This window comes from Labeo rohita, chromosome 1 (assembly GCF_022985175.1).
Source record: "Labeo rohita strain BAU-BD-2019 chromosome 1, IGBB_LRoh.1.0, whole genome shotgun sequence".
NCBI classification, from domain to species: Eukaryota; Metazoa; Chordata; class Actinopteri; order Cypriniformes; family Cyprinidae; genus Labeo; species Labeo rohita.
This window is the reverse complement of record NC_066869.1, coordinates 18,503,992-18,525,097: the sequence shown is the minus strand read 5'-3', so window position 1 is coordinate 18,525,097 and position 21,106 is coordinate 18,503,992. Positions and strand designations below refer to the sequence as shown.

Sequence of the window (21,106 nt, the reverse complement as noted above, 5' to 3'; positions counted from 1 at the left end):
TATGAGTTTGACGGGAAACTAAAACTATGGTTTGATGAAGTTTGATATTTCCCAATGAGAAAAAAAAGGTGTAAGTCAAAGTAGATGTATTAGATATTAAATCAATTAGATGTAGATATTTTGTAGACATTTATTTATACAGGCTAGAATATACAAACTGCATCACTCCTCATGCCATTTCTGATGGATTGTCAATCTGTGCATTGATTAGTGACTATTTCTACAGGCTAAGCAACATGCTATGCGAGTAGGCGGCAGCAAGTGACTCACTGAATCATTGACGGTCATTGATTCAACCGAGTCGTTCTAAAATGCTGTTTCATTCAAAAACAAAACTAGCGACTGTAAATGAGTCATTTGCTGAATTCGGAACTGCAGGCTAGTACTCTTACCATATAATGAGAGTAGTAGGGGAGAGTGGTGTAAGATGAGCCATTTTTTACTTATGTGGTCTTCAAGCTAATGGAAAATGAGTCAGAAGTACAATGAAAGTATTCAAAGCAATTTCAGGATGTTTCCTATCATATCTGAATGTATCTAGGACAAAGCGTTCTCTAAATATGGCTTCTCATAAAAAGTGTTCCTGTGGCTCAATTTGCACCAGATTAGGGGTAAGTTGACCCAAGTCAGTGGGTAGGATGCACCATCTGTTTAAACTGACTATCTGACCGAATCTGATTCAAATCAAATCAAATGTAATTTTACAAACAGTCATATTTCTTTTCTTAAAGCAAACTTAAAAGCAAACAAATTAAGTTTCATTTTCAATCTTTAGGTTTTTAAATCTCATGTTTTAACTTTCCCAAAAACAGACTAGACAGTGAGTTTGTTGAGTAAAATAAAAACATAAATAGAATGAATGAATAAATGCCACTGCAATTAATAAACATTTTAGTCATAAAATTCTTGGCATGGTAGCTTTTCTGCAATGTCAAACAGGCCATTAGAGACTATATGTGGAAAGATATATCTGATTATAAAGTGGTGAAAAGCATCTTCTGGTTCTCAAAGAAGGATTTGGTGCACTTGTCCCTATAATAAACTACAAATAATATGTATATATATGATAAACTAAACCAGTTGTGTAATATCACATTAAAATACTTTGCCCCATAGCTGGCATCTGGGGAAAGAACTAGCTAGCTTACCAATTCAGGCTAATATTTAGCTAAATGATTTGCATGGTTTTATATGTTGCTAAATCACCCATATGCATATATTTTAGACCTGGGTAAATTTGCTTTGATGTAAAAGCCATTACATTTGTTATGCTAAAATTTTACTTTGACAAGCCAAAAAGTAAATGGGTGCCTTCCACTCCTCGCATGCGTTTCTCCTTCCCACAGTCTGACAGAAATGATGTGTGATTCCAACATACATTTGCCAAGATACAGGGGGTGGATCGACTTACCCCACTCTCCCCTATGCAGTTCTGAACTCAACAACAGAATCATTTACATTTTGTTCAAAACACGGAATCATTTAGGAAAGATGGAGATTCGCAACTGTTCTGCTTGGAATAATTTTCGTTGGCTGTGTAAAATAATACTGCATAACCAGCAATATTGTAATATAAGTTAGTAAATATAAAACTTCTTGTTTATTGAACGGTTCCCAATTGTTGCTAGTTCTAACGTAACGTTTCACAATGTTTAACGTTTCACAATCATATTACAGTTTACAATGCTGTTTTGATTTTGTCCATTCATTAAGGCTAGATATATTTTGAAGACATTTATCTAGCTATATAGGGTAGTAGGGAGTCATTGAGGGTCTTTGATTCAACCGAGTCATTCAATAACGCTGTTTGGTTTAGGGAAGAAACAGGTGACTGTAAAATTTATGAGTCATCTGCTAAATTCTGAAACGCAGATTTGCATAGTTCTATTACTATTTAATGAGAGTATAATACTAGTATGCAGTTCTAAAAATTTGCAATAGAATCATTTCCATTTTGTTCAAAACACGGAATCATTCGGAGATTCGCGGCTGTTCTGCTACGGCTTTTGAATGATTTTCGTTGGCTGAGTAAAGTAATACTGCATAAACATCAATACTGTAATGTAAGTTAATCAGTATAAACTTCTTTTTTATTGAACTGTTGATCATTGTTGCTAGTTGTAACATTTTGAATGTGTGTTGAACATGTTTGAACTAGCATGAGTCTTGAATCTGTGATGTAATCGTTTTCTATCTATCTATCTATCTATCTATCCATCTATCTATCTATCTATCTATCTATCTATCTATCTATCTATCTATCTATCTATCTATCTATCTATCTATCTATCTATCTATCTATCTATCTATCTATCTATCATCTATCTATCTATCTATCTATCTATCTATCTATCTATCTGTTTGTCTGTCTGTCTGTCTGTCTGTCTGTCTGACTGACTATCCATCCTATCTGTTTCCTTAGGAACGTGCATTAATATGATGTATTTACTTATTCTGCAACTGTAGTTACAATATGCAAAACAAATTCATACAGCCTTCTTTTAAGTGTGGCACAATTGTCCAAATATCATTTAGGTTCACTCTATATTAACTTAAAATTACTCTCAAGTGTTATCATACAGACAGCTAAAAAAAATAATTCTATAAAAGCAACCATTAATGTAGCTGTTCCTTTCACAGAATTGTTCAAAAGAACATTAGTTTCTATATCCTGTCCTCTTTTTTTACCCTGTCTCTATTAGCCATCAATAATCATAAAGAATCTTAGTTGAAATAGGCCAGAGCTTGACTGGGTCGGTGCCTTCTCACTGTAGGACTAGAATAACAACGTTCTATTCCCGGCAGGGGGCCGATCAACAGTGGCATCAATCAGTGTAATAGGAACGCGCCAGGCTTTGCCATTAATTGTGCGGCTGGGCATGCAGAAACACAATTAGAGCAGTGGAAATTAGGCCATGTGTTTAGCAACTTGTAGGGGTCATGCTGGCACTCATATGTCATGTGGCAGGCTGGTGGGATGCTTAGAGTCAGTACAGGGTCTTTCTGCACTTCTTTGACAGTATGTTCAATATGTTTAGCACTATGCTTCTGGTAATATATAGGAAAACATGACTCTGGGGGTCAAAGGATCTGAGTATACATTCTGTTCTCCTACTTCCCACTCTCTTCAACTCTTTCCAACTCTTTCCAGTAGAAGCATTTATTTATTTATTTTTTTTTTTTTTTGCCTTTTAGTACTATTTTTTGTTGTTAGCATTTTTGCCTGTTTTATTAGGACGGAGGGAAATGGAGAGGACAGGAAATTATGGAGTATGAGGGCGAAACGAGCTTCGGACATTAAGATGGACTTAAACTTGCTTCAGGGTTGTGTTATTGTCAGTTCCTCAATGTGAGTAATATTTTAATGCATTTGTTTAGTTAGTTGGTAGATTTAAATGCTAAATTCTCATTTTAAGTTTTTATTTGCTGCATTTTTTTTCCAGAATAAATTACCACTAATTATACATCTACATCCTCCAGAAATGTTATCTCAGTATGCATTTTTGAGTGAAATCAGTGCTTCCTCACTTTTGGAAAGCACCAGCTGCCACTTATGTGCACTAACTGTCAGTGGTATTTTAGTATTATTTATATAATTATTTTTTTTTTAATATTTTGAATTAGCTTTTTTTATTTTATTAATATTTATTTTCTCATTTCTGATTATTAGTAATTGAATTCCTTAAACTTAGCAACATATCTAATTTTCATTTAGGCTAGGTTTTATCTAATATTTATTATTTATATGCATTTTTATGTGTATATTTTATTATGTTTTCGTTTAGATTTTAGTATTTCTTTATGTGGTATGTGCTTGTGACATTTGATTAGAGTTTTTTTTATTATTATTTATTATTTTATATTGCTATTTATTGTTAATTTGTTTTTATGTTAGTTTAGGTTTTAATTCAGTTTCTTTTTTCCAGTTTGTAATTTTATTGTTTAACCTTGGCAACATTTCTAAATTTAATTTCTTTCTTTTTTTTTTCATCTAATATGTACATTTCATTTCAGCTTAATTTCAATTAACACATTTCTTGAATAGTTTTAGTTATAATTAGCAATAATAACCCAGCTAACTACTAGACCTTGTCTCCTGCAGCAGTTTATTGCTATTTATATAACACTATATTGCAAATATGTAGAAGTGAAGAGTTACTTTAGAAATAATAAAATCTAATTAAACTGAACTGACTTCTGCTCTCTGCATTTGGATTCTTATTATACTTGAACCTCTTTGAACTCTGTGTATCTCTGGGTTAGATTCAGTGATTGAGGGCAATCTTCTCAGGAACAGTCTTTTCAGATCTCATCAAAAGCATCAGTCCTGTTATTGAGCATTTGTGTGATGCTTCCAGCTCCTGTCAGTAAACAGCTTGTGATGCAAACTCTCTTTGTTCTGTCTTAATGTAATGTTCAGTGACTTGTCAAGATGTACAATCAAATCTGCAGATGTTTTTTGACTCGTGTTTGTTCATTTACAGATTTGAACAACTACATCAAACATCAGTGTGTCTGTAGAAACGTACTTGACACTTCGTATTTAGTCTTTTTTTAATGCACGCAGAATTACAACATATGTTTCATCAAACAGAAAAAAGCAATCCTTTTTAACTAGTTTCTCTAACCTATTTCATAAGTTCATAACTGTTCATCGACCCCCATCTTGCTTTTTAAAGGCGAGTGGTTTGGTTTAACACTTAAGTCGTTTCTTTAAAACATCAATGGAGGAAATGAATGAGAAACCTAGGCGGTAGAAAATGTGAGTCTGCTTCTCTTGCATTCATAAAGCTTGCGATGCAATTTTTGTTCACACTACAGAACGTTTCTAGCTATTTGAGACAGACTTCTTAGGTCCACTGAACCTAGTTTGAGATATGCCGTCCTTACTAGAAATCTCTGGAGATTGAAGGTATAGTCTGTTCTTTTTCCATGGACTGAGATGCATGTACAGACTAGGGCATGCTTCCAAATGAATTCCCTCCGGACCTGAATGGACTCATCTCATCCATTAGGATTCCCTTGAGATTCACCTTGCAGCTTCAAGTCCAAATAATTCCATTTAGACACATTTTAATGTGTGTTGTGTTTCATGCACTGCTAGCTCCAGGTAACTGTTGAACCTCGAATGATCTGTGCTTTTAACTTCTGCCAGTTGTCTTCTCTTTCTTCTATCTGTTGTATGCCCTCGGTCTGTCACATCCCAGAGTTTGAGCCATAATAATGCGTAACAGAGATTTGAAAGTGTAGTATTTTTTAAAAAATATTATTTGATTTATTGTCTAAATGCCTCTCAGATTGAGATACAGTACAGTAGAAGACCTAACTAAACGCGCCCTTTTTATGCCATTTCGAATATTGCCTTTTGTGCAGCGTGTATATTACAGTTGCATGTGAATGTAAACAATCTGCAAAGTCATGCATGATAAATAAAGTTATTGTCTCTTAAAAGAAAAAATCAACTCTGAACAGCCTGGACAAGTCTAGCTGGTACCACTGAATATCAATCTGTAAGTATGATAAATAATAAATGTTTATATTTTCTATCCAGTGTTCAAAATATGGAACTTTGGCAATGGGCGTATCTTTTCTGAAATGTGATGTACACAGTAGACCAATCACAACAGACTGGGCCATCTGACCAATTAGAGCAAAGTAGGCTTATGGAAGGGCGGGGTTTAGCGAGACTGAATCTTTGAGCTGCTTTGAACGAATTGTTTGAGAATCGCTGGAAAATGAGGTGATAATAAATGCATATTTTGAGAAAATGAAAGTGTTGTTTGACCTTGCATGCATGTAATTATTGTAGGAGACTTCAAAACAATATTAGAAACCTTGACATGGCATAATATGGCATAATAGGGCACTTTAATATTATTTTAATATTATAAATGTTTTCAGTGTCACATAGTCCTTCAGAAATCATAAAAATTAAAAACAATTCTGCCATATAGTTTTTTTTTGTGGAATCTGTGATTTTTGTAAGAACAGTATTTATTTGAAATAGAAATCCTTTGTCACTTCTGATTCATTTAATGTGTTCTTGGTGAATAAAAATAGTAATTTCTTCTACAAAATATACATAGTGTGCATGTGTTAGGCTGGGAAAGGCCGTGGAGACTTGGGGCAAACATGCCACTAAATGGACAAAATGCCCCTGCACAAACAAATTAAATCTATTACGTCTGTGAAAGTGAAAATATGTTATAATTATGCATGTCTAATGTTTTTATCAAACTGTAATCACGTTAAATACAAATTCTGTCCTATTAAAAATATTTTATTAGCCTACATGACACCCATATCTGGTTCTTACTTAAAAAGACGAGTTTATGATGTTTGTACTGGAGTTGGTTCACCCTCCGCCTATGAAAAAATATTTATGTAGTGCAGTACATACAGTACATATATTGTACATTTTTAATATGTATTTTTACATTAACTCTCTTCTCTTTCTCTTTTTGCTTGGCTTTAAAGAAGTTTGAGGAAGTTTTGAATTCTGAAAGTTACAGTATATTTCATGTATTTCTTATGATGTGATCCTCTTCATAGTGTTTATGTGCAATAAATATGGTTTCCATTTTCCACACTATTAAAAAGGCATATATTTCCATACAGTATTGTGTTCAATTACGTAGAAAACCCTAAGCATAATCATGTTCTCTTCAACCCATGACAACTGATTTCAAGTCTGTGCTTTTTAGCTCAGTCCTTTGAAAAGCACAACACACAGTGACTCAGCTGTATAATGAAATACAAATCACAATGACGAATCAGTTATATTCAGAGAAAAGGCTCTTAAATGAAATGAGAAAAATCTGGCTTTAAATGGTTACATGGCTTTAACTTAACAGAGCGAATGATTGCAGATTTTAGTGGCTGCCTGTTTTTAATGGCTGCTTCTGTCTTTTTTTCTCTCTGTCTCTCTTCTTCTCTTAGCTGTATAGCTCATTTGACTTTGGCCGAAAGTGGCAGCTGGTTCACGAGCGAGTGACTCCGAATCGCTTCTACTGGTAGGTGATACAGTCACAATCACACCTCATCTCCATTTCTCACACGATGTCACTAACTTGCAATTTTATGGGCGAACAAGGGGAGTTTAGTCGAGAGCTGGTTGACATTGACGCGCTCATGATATGTGGGAAGAGTCTGAGCAATTGAGAAGATGGATACGGTTGAAAATTGTGTCCTTTTTTTGCCCGCTCTTATGCTTAGAAAATGCACAGCCTGTTGTTCGTGTCGGCGTGAGATGAAAACTGCACAGATGTTTGAGCTCTAAGACCTTTGTTGCACAACTCCTCTCCATTCAGTATCAAGACAATAAAAGAAAGGGAGAGAATAAGCATGCCAGAGAAAGATGGAAAGAAAATAGAGGCGTAACGATGGCTGAGGAAAGCAAAAGAGAAAGGAATCTTACTCCATAGTGCATCTAGACTTCAAAGTAGTTTAGAAAAGTTTTGCACATAAAGAAATAGATAGCACTTTTGGAAAAAATATGTTTGAAATGACGTGCACCCACAAAAGACAAAGACTCCAGTAGGGCTGCACTGTAACAAAATGACTGTGAATTTAACGGTAAAAGACTGTAAAAATGCTACAGTAAAAAACTGTATGGTTAACGTTAAGTTCTCCTACTATATACAGTGAAAAACTCTATTGGGTAGTACATGTATTTTTACGGTAGCATACCGTTTTTGGAAGTGAAAAATAATTTATAGGTATACATATAATTTACAGTGAATAACTAAATTGACATTTTTTTTTTGTTGAAATAACTATGTTTAATCTTAGTTTTTTAATCAGTTTTGTACATTAGGGTTTTATGTTACATCTAATGTTGTTAAATGAATGTTTATTGCATTATTTTAGTTTCATGTGTGTTACCATGATAGTGTTTAGTGTTTGTGTGAATGACACTGTGCAGCTTCTAAATATGTTAATATTTACAAAACAGATTTCAGTACTTCAGTAGGTTGGTATATTAACATTATATCAGTTAATGAAATTACAGTATTTAAATGTAAATTTAAGTTAGAACCGTAAAACCTAAAATGTTGCTACTGTATTTTTATGATAAAATTGTGGCAATCACAGCTGCCATTTTTAAACCGTAAATTTTACAGATTTCTTTTTCTTTCTTTTTTTTTTTTTTACAATGTGTGGGATGGATTTGCTTCATTTAAAATTGTGATTTTAGAATGTGGGAGAAGTAAACAAAACAAAATAAATCTTTCATAATTTGGCCAAAAAATGTATATATCAAAACTTTATTTTAATTAAATTTTATATTATTTTAAAAATACAATCTTTTGGTATGCTAAAAAAGATGTGTTACTGACCCTCAGGTCATGGACATAGCTCTTATAATTGAACTGAATTTAATTTTAAAATTATTAAATTTTAGTGAGTTCTTAAATTTCAGACTGCAAATATTGTGAGCTATTGTATAATTCTTTCTGAAATAATTTAAATACATTCATCAAAAGGATAACAGAACAAGTCTAGTATTTTATTTTTTATTATTATAATATATTTTATTACAGAAGTGTAAACAAATAATCTAAAACCTCACATATTTCCTAAATTTTAGGTAATTTGAGTGAGTCGTTTTATTACTGACACAACAGATTTTTATTGCTTTTGTTATTTTAAATGGTAACAAAAAAAAAACAAGATTTTTTTCTCCATAATTTGACCAAAAATTGTGATGTATCAAACAGTTAAATTAAATTAAAGATACTGAATATAAATAAGAGATATTGCTGTTGTAATATTTCACTGTATTATTATTATTATTATGTTTGACTTTAATAGACTCTTATTTTAGACTTCAGTCATAATAACTTATTCAAATCTGTCTTATTTCACATGAAATGAGTTGCCATATTGAGATCACATGACTTACTTGATCTAAATAACCCTGTTTTTATTGGCTGACTTTTAAACTGAAATGTAAAATTGCAATGCTAACATTTATGGTTGTCCTAATTCATTTTCAAACTTTAAACCATTAAGCTTTTATTGTAGATATTCATTTTAATATAAACTGTCTTTTATTACATAAAGTGGGTTGCCATATTGAGATCATGTTGGCAAGTGGAATACTACTTGCTTTATCTAAGTAACCCCTCTTTTATTGGCTGAGATTTGCAAATTTCTACAGTGATTTTTTGTGACAAACTGCGTACAAGCCACTGTGTCAAGTCCAAGATGTCTCCCTTTCTTTTCTTTCTTTTTTTTTTAACCTTTTTTACCTTTTTATTTTTTTGATGAACATGACACAATGTAAGAAAGATTGCAAGAACAGTATATATGCAAGATGTATGCAGATACATACACAATAGTCAGTGCATTCCTACCAAAGTATACACATCACGCAGGAAGTAGCTTTTAGATTATGTGTAACTCAGTGCTAACCACTGAAGGATGTTTTAGGCTGTTAGTGAGAAAGTAGAGCTTTTATCAGAAGTTTGTCTTCAATGTGTGCATGAGTCGCAGAGAGCGGCTACACTTGTACAACCTACTTTTAGCCATAAAAGACACTGTCTAGTTAATGGTAGGGTTGTTTAAGGGCTGGTGCACCACACACTCATATTTCCAACAGGTGCCATCTTTCTCATTTCCATTGTAGTCCTTCACTGTCACCCTCATGCACAAATATATACCTACAAATACATGGGTTTTAGCCACGCTTCTGGTTGCTGCTGCAAATTGTACTTTGATTCCTTTCCCCATCATGTGGCATTTGGGGAAGTGGCACCTCACAACTCTTTTTTTCATTTAGCTGGCTGAAATGGACCTTCAGTAAGACATCTGTTATGGATTTTTTTCGTCTCTGTGATAAAACCGCTTTCTCCTCACTCTGGTGTGTGTCTAACGCAGGTCGGTAACCGGTCTGGACAAGGAGTTAGATCTAGTGCACATGGAGGCCCACACTCCTGATGGCCGTGAGTTGATTCTTTCTTTTTTTGTGTGTTCTCCAGTACTGTCCTTCAGTCCAGTGGTGTAATTTTGATTCATACAGTGAATTTTATTTAAAAAATACAGTCTTTTGGTGTGCTACAAATTTAATTTAATTTAATTTAATTTTAAAATTATTACATTTTAGTAAGTTTTTAAATTCCAAACTGCAAATATTATAAGTGAGCGATTGTATTATTCTCTGTAAAATTATTTTGGTCATTCATCAAAGGAATAGCAATGAAAAAGTCATGTATATTATATTATATCATATTATATTAAAGAAATCTAAACCAATCATTTACCTTCTTGCAGAGCTTAGTTCCAACCCTGATCAAACACACCTGTCTGTAATTATCAAGTGCTCCTTCAGATCCTAATTAGTTGGTTCAGGTGTGTTTGTTCAGGGTTGGAGCTGAACTCTGCAGGAAGGTAGATCTCCAGGAACAGGGTTGAGCATCCGTGATAAAACGCCACATATTTCCTACTTTTTAAGTGATTTCAGTGAGTCATTGTATTCACATAACAGATTCATTTTTTAAAACTGCTTGATTCTTGCTTATGCTTTACTCACTCTGATTCATTTGAAAAAAGAAAGAGCCAGCATATTTTTACTTTCAATAATTTAATTTAATTTAATTTAATTTAATGTTAAAATAATTGCATTTTATGTGAGTTCTTAAATTCCAGATTGCAAATATTATAAGTGAGCCATTATATAATAAAATAATAAAATCATTCATTAAAGGGATAACAAAGAAAAAGTCATGCATTATATTATATTATATTATATTATATTATATTATATTATATTATATTATATTATATTATAAGCATAAACAAATAATTTAAAACATCACGTTTCATAAATTTTAAGTGATTCATTTTATTATTTACACAACAGATTCATTTTTTAAAAAGTGCTGGCAGATTTTTGCTCATACCTCACTTACTCTGATTCATTTGAAAAAAAGAAAGAGCCATCAGATTTTTGCCTCACTTGTTCAGTTCGTTCTGAAACAACGTGTCCCAGTACTTTCGCAAACTATATTTTCGTTCAGTGTCTCGTTCAGACTCAAACCTCTGGCTCACTCATTGACTCAGGTATATTTCTTTAGTATGGTTGTCCATTCAAAGAAATGCTCCTTCACAGTATGTACTAAGGTTATTTCGAATTCTCTTTTTCCCCACCTTTCTTTCACATCCCATCTACTGATCTACGGTACACTCCTTCTTCAATCCTGATGTTAGAGGAGGAAAAGAGATGAGGCGAGAGACCATGAGCTAGGGAATGGATTCCGAGACAGAGGATAAAGCCAGTCCTGCGGGCAGCTAGACAGGATTACCGTAATGATAAACACACCATCTGATAGCAGATTAATATAGGACTTTGCTTTCTCTCACTGGTTAAAGGCGTAGTCCAAGGAAAAATGAAAATTCTGTCATTGTTTACTCACCCCACTAGTTCCATACAACAAAAAATAATTTTCTTTAGTGAGTTCAGTGGGAAAAAAGGGTGACGTGAAGGTGAGCAAATAATGACAAAAGTTTAATTTGTTTGAATGAACTTTCCATTTAATATTGGATGCATAATTCTGGATCTTCCACCTAATGTTACTTGAGGCTGAAGTGTCTTTAGAGATTCTGAGAACAGTCAGATGTTGCTGGACTTGATGCCCCCAGAATCAGAATCCAATTAACAGCTAGAATCCATTTTCTGTCTCTCCTTACAACAGATTGTCAGTATGTGACATGTAGAGCTCAAGCCTGCTCTGAATCCAGTAGGACATATCCATTTTCTGGCTATATTGAAACCAACTCACTTGTCGTTCAGGATGAATACGTGTTCGTTCAGGTAAGGACCAGTGATCACTTCAATATATTAATTAGATATCAAATACATAATTAATTAATATTGTTATTATCGGTAGTAGCAGTAATAATGATAATATGTTAGTAATACGTACAGTGTATTACTGAACAAACATTTTTCCCCAAACTCAGAAGCTCTTTTCTATGGAAGCCCATTTCTACCACTGATTTAAAAAAAAAAAAAAGGTAATTGAAACTTTTTGTCACAATTCAGATTTTTTTAAATTCTTTTAATTCTGACTCTTTCTCAGAATTGTGTGATATACTGTAAGCTCGCAATTGCAAGTTATAAAGTCAGAATTGAGACACTTGCAATTCTGAGAAATAAAGTCACAATTCTCAGAAATAGTCACAATTTCAAGATTTTTCTCCCAAGTGCGAGTTTGTGTCTCGCAATTCTAACTTTTTTTGCAATTGCGAGTTTCTCTTTTCTCAGAACTGTGAGATATAAACTCGCAATTCTGAGAGAAAAAAGTATGAAGTGTCGAAATTCTGACTTTATTTCTCAGAATTGTGAGTTTGTCTCACAATTCTGACTTCATAATTAATAATTGCGAGTTTATATCGCAATTCTAAGAAAAAAAGTCAGAATTGCAAGATGTTAACTTACAACTGCGAGAAAAACGTCAGAATTGTGAGATAAAAAGTCACAAGAACTTGCAGTTGTGAGTTTATATCACGTAATTCTTAAAAAAAAAAAAGTCAGAGTTGCGAGATGTAAACTTGCAATTGTAAAAAAAAAGTCAGAATTGTGAGATAAAAAGTCACAAGAACTTGCAGTTGTGAGTTTATATCACGTAATTGTGAGAATAAGTCAGAATTGTGAGATAAAAAGTCGCAATAACTTGCCGTTGTCAGTTTATATCATGCAATTCTGAGAGTAAAGTCTAAATTGTGAGTTTGTGAAAAAGTCACAATAACCTTTTTTATTTTTCAGTGGCGAAAATGGGCTTCCATACTTCAAATAGTTTGCTTCAGTTAGTTTGTATTGTTCTAGTCTTTTTTTCACATGCAATTTATGACTGTTTAATCCACCTACTGTGGTAAATGTTGCCTAAACTGCAAGTCTGCACTTCAGAAAAATTGTCTCCTTAATCATATTTATTCTAGCCTGAGAATTATATGTAAATAGGTAACCAGTGCTGGAATTATTGCTATAATACATAGCATCTTCTGAAATGCTTTAGAGTCAAGAAGCAAGTCAAATAGCATCATTAAATTATTTTTTGAATTATATAATTATGCCCACAATTAATGAAAGTCAAACAGTGGGGCCGGAATAAAAATACAGTGATAACACTGTAACCCTTTCCTATTAGTCTTTGAGATAAGAAGTTCCTAGAACAACAAACCTGTTGGGATTTCTCAGTGTGTTCCCACTGCGAAATGCTTTGTCATTGCCGTTGCTCCTCATTTAGAAATTGTGGAATGTGGAACACAGTGTGATATCTGGTGTATATATAGACTCAAATATATATGATCCAAAATTTAGCACATGCTTGATTAAAATGTCTAAGGTGGATCACGCAAGGCTCTCTGTCTTCACTCCCATGGCGTTGATGGTCATTTGCATGAAGTTGAACTTTGCTCACCTTTGCCGCTTCTGCAATGGTTGCTGCTGCTCATGTCGCCTCAAATCTCCAAGTCTCATTGAAAATGAATGACTTCTGCTTGCTTTGGGCTGCAAATCACTGTCAGTGTGAATATACCTTAAAGAAATAGTTCACCCTAAAACGAACGTTCTGTCGTCATTTCTTCACCTTCATGTCATTTCCAACCAAAAACCAGTTTCTTTAACATTTGTGTGCGTAACTATGTGTGTCCATGCTTATTTGTATCATTGTTGACTCCCTAGTGGGTCAAAATAATAATCCTATACTCATGGGGAAAAAGTGAAATGGTAATGGCCTAAATTTCCGATACCAATCCAGGACAGTTTTTGAATATATTAATTTCCATCTGCATGAAACGTTTGTCTTCGAAACAGCACAAATTATGGTGGGAGCTAAAGAACGGGCACCTAGAGAATACAAATAATTGCATCCGAAGTCATGGCCAAAACTTCAGACTGGGAATTAAAAATGACAGTATTTCCCAGCCAACGGAAAGGCTGCTCACACTGATGGCAAGTTTCAAAACATTTACTCACAACCCTCTTGGAAGTCTAACGGCAGTGCAGATAACAAGTCCTGCCAATAAGAAGTGGACGTTCAACCCCAATGTTTTGTCACGCCACATCACATAAGGAATGTGAAACAGAGAAATCGATCATCCCAATTTCTTTCGAAGTTCAACTGCCCCTGGAAAGCATCGATCCTGCCCGCTCCTTCCTTCTGTTGCACGCAGAGCGGCTTTTTTGGAGACACGTCGGACATGCTGTTTGTTTAGAACTTTCTCCAGACCGCCGCTCTCCTTCTCTGCCTCTCTCTCCTCAGTTATTGAATGCACGTTACCCGCTAAGAAGTATAATTGTTTCTGTCATATAATCACGGTGCCATTTTATTCCCATGTTCAAATCGGAATCCTGTTGGGTGTATATATGCCCTCTAATTGAAATTATGAAAAGAGGTGGGATGAATTAAACGTGTCTGCTACTTTGGCAGGATGAAGTACCTTTTGTGCTGCGGAAGAATTATTTATTTCATTCTCCATTCCCCCTTGTGCAGCTGTAGATATGACAAGCTTCTGACAGTTCCTGCTGTGTATGCTAACAACCAGTGTGTATTTGCTACACGCGCTATCATTAGCGCCAACAATCCCGCTCGGAGTGGGCTGGGAGCGAGCGCGTTGCTTGCGAGAATTAAAGATTTCTCTTGACAGAGAATAATGAGAGTATTGATTGTCCTACAAGATATTTACCACTCTCCACTCTTGAACTGCAAAGGGCATCGACAAACCAAGACCAAGCAGTATCCTCCAAATCATGGTGGGGAGATTGTTTTAAATGTCTCGTTCTAGATATAACCTGTGTGCTCTGTTACTGAATTAGCCTTCTGAATTTACAGCTTTGTGTAATGTGTTGAAGACAGCCGGTTAATAGCTCAAATTCACATTGAATGTGCTATGACTCGGGGGTTGCCAAGTCCACGGTTTTACTGCAGAATTGGGTTATTTTTACACTGTTGCCGCTGGATTTTTCATAGTCCACAGGTTAAAGCGATCTCTCCCGTGAAATGTGATTTCAGTGGTGTGGACAACTGACGGAGGGGAAAACTAAGGAAAAAACATGACTGGTTTTGTTTCACAGACCTGGCAACCCTGCTAGGGCTGGTCACTATGAAAGTATATACTGCTGGTAAAAATGGTTATAGATATTCTGCTATACTGTGGTAGAAACTTTACAAAACAAAACCTAACCTGTTAAAATGGACAAGCCTTCTTGTTTGGGTTAGTTTAACCCAGGGGTGTCCAATCCTGCTCTTAAAGGACCAGTGTCCTGCAAAGCTTCGCTCCAGCCAGCTCCAACACACTTTTATAGAAGTGTCTAGTGCAGTGGTTCTCAACTCCAGTCCTCGGGGCCCACTGCTCTGCACATTTTGTATGTTTCTAAATCTGACATGTTCATTTCAGTTCATGGCTCTTTCTCCTAACAAGCTGATGATCTGAATCAGGTGTGGTAAATGAGGGAGACATAGAAAATGTGCAGAGCAGTGGGCCTTGAGGACTGGAGTTGAGAACCACTGGTCTAGTGAGTCTCAATACCTTGATTAGCTGGTTCAGGTGTTTAACTGGGGTTGGAGCTAAGGAAAAAAGCAGAACCAGAACATGATTTCAATAGTTTTGAATCACAGTTGGGCTGGTTTCGTTTCGCAGACCTGCCAACCCTGCTAGGGCTGGACTCTTTGACAGTATATACTGCTGGTAGAAATGGTGATAGATATTCTGCTACACTATGGTAGAAGCATTACAAAACCTAACCTGTAAAATGCACAACCCTTCTTGCTGGGTTAGTTTAACCTAGGGGTGTACAACCAGCTCCAACACACTTTTCTAGAAGTTTCTAATGAGTCTCAAGACCTTGATCAACTGGTTCAGGTATGTTTAATTGGGGTTGGAGCTATTGAACAAAGGGGGACTCCCTGGAATGCAGTTTCGATGGAGTGGACCACTGATTGAGAGGAAAACCATGGAGAAAAGAATGTGATTTGTCTAGTTTTGGGATAGTTTTGAATAGCGATTGGGCTGGTTTTGTTTCACAGACCTGGCAACCCTGCTAGGGCTGGTCACTATGACAGTATACACTGCTGGTTAAAATGGTGATAGATATTCTGCTATAATGTGGCAGAAACATTACAAAACAAAACCTAACCTTGTAGGATAAAATGCACAACCCTTCTTGTTAGGTTAGTTTAACCCAGGGGGTGTCCAGTCCTACTCCTAAAGGGCCAATGTCCTGCAAAGTTATCTCTAACCAGCTCCAGCACACTTTTCTAGAAGTTTCTAGTGAGTCTCAAGACCTTCATTAACTGGTCCAGGTGTGTTTAATTGGGATTGGAGCTAAGGAACAAAGGTGGACACCACTCCCCACTCCCAGAATGTGATTTCATAGAGCGGACCACTGATGGAGATGAAAACCACAGAAAAAAATGTGATTGGTCTACTTTTGGGATATTTTTGAATAGCAGTTGGGCTGTGTTTCTTTAACAAACCTGGCAGCCCTACTAGGGCTGGACTCTTTGACAATATATACTGCTGGTAGAAGTGGTGATAGAAATTCTGCTACACTGTGGTAGAAACATTACAAAACAAAACCTAACCTCTTAGGTTAAAATGCACAACTTTTCTTGCTGGGTTAGCTTAACCCAGGGGTGTCCAATCCTGCTCCTAAAGGACCAATGTCCTGCAAAGTTTAGCTCCATGCAGCTCCGACCCACTTTTATAGAAGTTTCTAGTGAGTCTCAAGACCTTGATTAGATGTTTCAGGTGTGTTTCTTTGGGGTTAGAGCTAAACTATGAAGGACAGTGGTCATCCGGGAACAGGTTTGAACATTTCTGGTTTAACCCAACATATTTACCCAGCTCTGAGTTGCCAGTTACTTTTAGCAAAGTCAACATTTGGGTGTAGATTTTGATATTCACCATTAGCGTTATATAAAATTACTCATGCCAAGATTTTGGTCATACCGCCCACCTCTAAACTTTTGTTCAAAGTACAAAGACAAATCAATAGTTACTGCAATAAATTTCCCCAGTGTTGAAGCCAGTTATTTGATATCTGGGATAAATGTTTTTTTTTTTTTTTTTTTTTTTTTTTTTTTTTTTTTTTCATGCAGGTGACGACTACTGGCAGAGCAAGCTACTATGTGTCCTATCAAAGAGAAGCTTTTGTGCGCATTAAAATCCCAAAGTACTCACTGCCCAAGGTAAGAGACTACTTAAAAGGATAGTTCACCCAAAAATGAATATTCTGTAATTAATTACTCCCCCTCATGTTGCTCCAAACCTGTAAGACCTTTAATCATCTTCAGAGCATAAATTAAGATATTTTTGAGGAAATCCAAGAGCTTTCTGACCCTGCATAGACAGCAACTACCACATTTAAGGCTCAGAAAGGTAGTAAGGACATCGCTAAAATAGTCGATGTGACATCAATGGTTCAACCTTACTGTTATGAAGCTACAAAAATACTTTATGTGTTCAAAGAAAACCCCAGTGGTTTTGACCTTTATACTGACACCTATTGGTGTGGATGAATGATCGTTCAAAAGTAAAAGGTTTTTAGTTACCAATGCCAAGCACGTTTCTGCACATTTCTCCTCTTGAAGAAGTGAAGTGTGCAGTCTTTTCAGTTGGCTTGCTTTGGTCAGTTGGGTATACATTAAAACACATGTTCAGCTGAGCCCTGTGCAAATATGTAATCCTGTACATCATGCCCACTGAGAACTAGCAGGGGTCCTTGCTAATGACTTCAGCTTTCTTTTTACTCACCCTCAGCTGTCTTTTCCCCTCTTTTTCTTTTTCTGCTTTCTAGGACATGCATATTGTGAGCACAGATCAAGGTCAGGTTTTCACCGCTGTCCAGGAGTGGAACCAGAATGATACCTACAACCTGTACATATCTGACACGCGTGGGGTGTACTTCACCTTGGCCCTGGAGAACGTCAGGACCAGCCGTGGCCTGGGAGGCAACAGCATGATCGACCTTTACGAGGCATAACTTCATCACTAACTTGTTAACAAGCTAACATTAGCCTTCAAGTCAACGGCTTCATGCTAGATGTTCACTGCTCCTCGGGCTGCATTAGAATTCATGTCAGACGCTACTTCTCGCCCTGGCACTCAAGCATAGCCCACATTATCTTAAGCCTCTGGGGAATTAGCAAGCGTAAATGAACGATAGCAATGAAGACAGAGAGATAAATTGAGTTGTAGTTAAATGTTTCGAGGGGGGAGAGAAGGGTGGTTGCTGATTCAATGGGAACTGCTCTTGTTCTGTATATGACTCCTTTTAAAGGGCTCCTATCACGAGGAATGAAGTTTCCTTTGATCTTTCGAGATAAAAGAGCTCATTGCACCTTTAAGACATATCGTAACTTGTTTCCCTCTGGAAAATCCAGCTCAAGTTTATAGCTCAGGTTTCAATCTGGCCTTAATCTTGGTTAAGAAATACTGGTACTTCAAAAAAGGTCAATCCTCAAATAAAAAAAAAAGATTTAAAATGATCTTATTTGCTCAAAAGCACACTTTTTGTTATGCCTATTCAATAATTCAGAGTTTTTTTACTTTTAGTTTTAAAGGTCTAAAGAAGCTTGGAAGTCTTTACTATAGGCACAAGCAACAGTCTCAAAGACCTATTGGAGACTTTTAAGAGAGAAAATTCATATAGGAGACTCCTACTGTAAGTGAGAAAAAACTCTTAGAAAAGCTAATAAAAGAACATACGACAAGTGAGACTAAATGAATGGAAGTGCCTCTCTCTCTATCAATTTCTCCTGTTGTCTCCCTCTGCTCTTTAAAGACCTCTCAGCGGTAGTCTGCATTATACTTCTTTTGGGTCAGTGGCATTGTTCAGCTTTCTTCTTTTAATAAGATTAAGCTATTAGACTAGGAATCCCCCCCACCCCATCTCATGCCAAGTACTAAAGTAAAGTAAAGTGAAGGTTTGTATCCAGGAATATTCTGGGCTATGTTTATATTAACATTTATTATTATTATTATTATTTAAACTTTATTTATAAAGAGCCCCTAAAGGGACATGGTGGTGGAAAAAATACGGGAATGGGAAGAAAAAATATTTTTTAAATTCGCTCACAAAACGTTTGCATTTTCTCAGTAAGATAATTGTTCACAAATATCTTTGCAAATATCTTTATGAGAGAACACTGAAGTTTCTCAGGGGAACACAAAGGTTTTGCGAGGGAATGCAAATATCTTTGCGAGGGAACGCAAAAATTTTGCGAGCAAACGCAATGAAGACATTTTGAGAAGGAGTACATATATCTTTGTGAGAGAACGCAGAAGTTTCTCAGGGGAACGCAAAAGTATTGCAACTGAACGCAATGTTTCTCTCGGGAATGCAAAAGTTTTGCGAGGGAATGCAAAGTTTCCCTCAGGAACGCAAAGAGTCTCAGGTCTTTTTGCAAGTCTTTGCAAGAGAAAACGAAGTTTCTCAAGGAAAAGCAAAAGTTTTGCGAGCGAACGCAAGGTTTCACGCAAAAGTTTTGCGAGCGAATGCAAAGTTTCTCTGGGGAACCCAAAGTTTCTCGGCGACTGCAAAAGTTTTGTGAGCAAACGCAAATTTTTTCAGGCGAATGCAAAAGTTTTGTACGTTTTTGCAAGTGAACGTGAAGTTTCTCAAGAAAACGCAAAAGTTTTGCAACCGAGCACACGGTTTCTCATAGGAACACAAAAGTTTTGCAAGGGGTTGCAGAGTTTCCCTCAGGAACGCAAACCGTCTCGGGGAAACGTAAGAGTTTTGCAAGTTTTTGCAAGCAAACGCGAAATTTTTCAAGGAAACACAAATGGTGGAACGTGAGGTTTCACGCGAAAGTTTAGCGAACAAATGCAAAGTTTCTCTGGTGAACAAAAGTTTTGTGAGCGAATGCAAACTTTCTACGAGGAACGCAAATGTTTTGTGAGTGAACACAAAATTTCTCAGCGACTGCAAAAGTTTTGCAAGCAAACACAAAATTTCTCAAGGAAACACAAAAGATTTGTGACCAAACTAAAGGTTTCTCAGGGGAACACAAACGTTTTGTAAGCAAACGCAAAATTTCTTGGGGGAGCGCAAAAGTTTTGCAAGTCTTTGCAAGCGAAGGCAAAGTTTTTCAAGGAAAGCAAAAGTTTTGCGAGTGAACGCAAGGTTTCACGCAAACGTTTTGCGAGCGAATGCAAAGTTTCGCTGGGGAACAAAAGTTTTGTGAGCAAACGCAGAGTTTCTCTGGGGAACCCAAAGGTTTTCAAGTGAACACAAAGTTTCTCGGCAACTGCAAAAGTTTTGTGAGCGAATGCAAAATTTTTGGGGGGGAATGCAAAAGTTTTGGACATTTTTGCAAGCGAACATGAAGTTTCTCAGGGAAACGCAAAAGTTTTGCAACCGAGCGCAAGGTTTCTCGAGGGAACGCAAAAGTTTTGCAAGTGACTGCAAAGTTTCTCAAGGAAACATAAAAGTTTTGCGAGTAAACGCAAAGTTTATTGGGGGAATTAATATGTCTTTGCGAGAGAGCGCAAAGTTTTTTCTGGTGGGAACGCAAAATTTTGCAAGTGAACGCAAAGTGTCCCGGGAATGCAAATATCTTTGCAAAAGAACGCAAACGTTTTGCAAGGGAACACAAATATCTTTGGGGGAGAACGCACAAGATTAGAAAAATATTTTTTTCCTCCCACCTTTTCCCACCACCCTATCCCTTTAGAGGCTCCGTATATTTATGACTTTCAGAACAAAGTGGCCTAACAAAGTAATGAAAGTGTACGGTTTACATGACAAAGCTAATCAAATTTATTTAATTAAGTATGTTTTTTAAGTGTAAATTAAGTTGCATTTATATGCAACTTATATAATCACTACTAAAATTACATATAAAATCACTACTCACTTTTTTACCCCAATCAATATTATTTTGCGAGCATGAATCCACACTTGAAAACTTAAGTATCGGAAGTATCAATATTTCAAGATCGATCGGCCTGTCTGTGGCCAGAACCCTCAGACAGCCTGTAGTTTTTCTGTAAAAATAGATTTGCCAATTGAGTTCAAGGAAACCATTCCTCCTTCATGACAGTAAGACATTACCATCACAATATGGTCGCTCTCAGCATATACTATATCATATTG

The 21,106-nt window shown here is 35.9% G+C and overlaps 1 protein-coding gene across 1 annotated transcript in view; it reads left to right on the top strand.

Annotated features, from left to right (window-relative positions):
• Positions 1–21,106, top strand: part of sorcs3a (sortilin related VPS10 domain containing receptor 3a) — a 323,929-nt gene that overhangs the window by 237,349 nt on the left and 65,474 nt on the right. Inside the window, 5 exon segments of the mRNA XM_051135232.1 lie at positions 6,940–7,013; positions 9,883–9,947; positions 11,697–11,815; positions 17,106–17,195; positions 17,804–17,983. Coding sequence (XP_050991189.1) covers positions 6,940–7,013; positions 9,883–9,947; positions 11,697–11,815; positions 17,106–17,195; positions 17,804–17,983 — 528 coding nt within the window.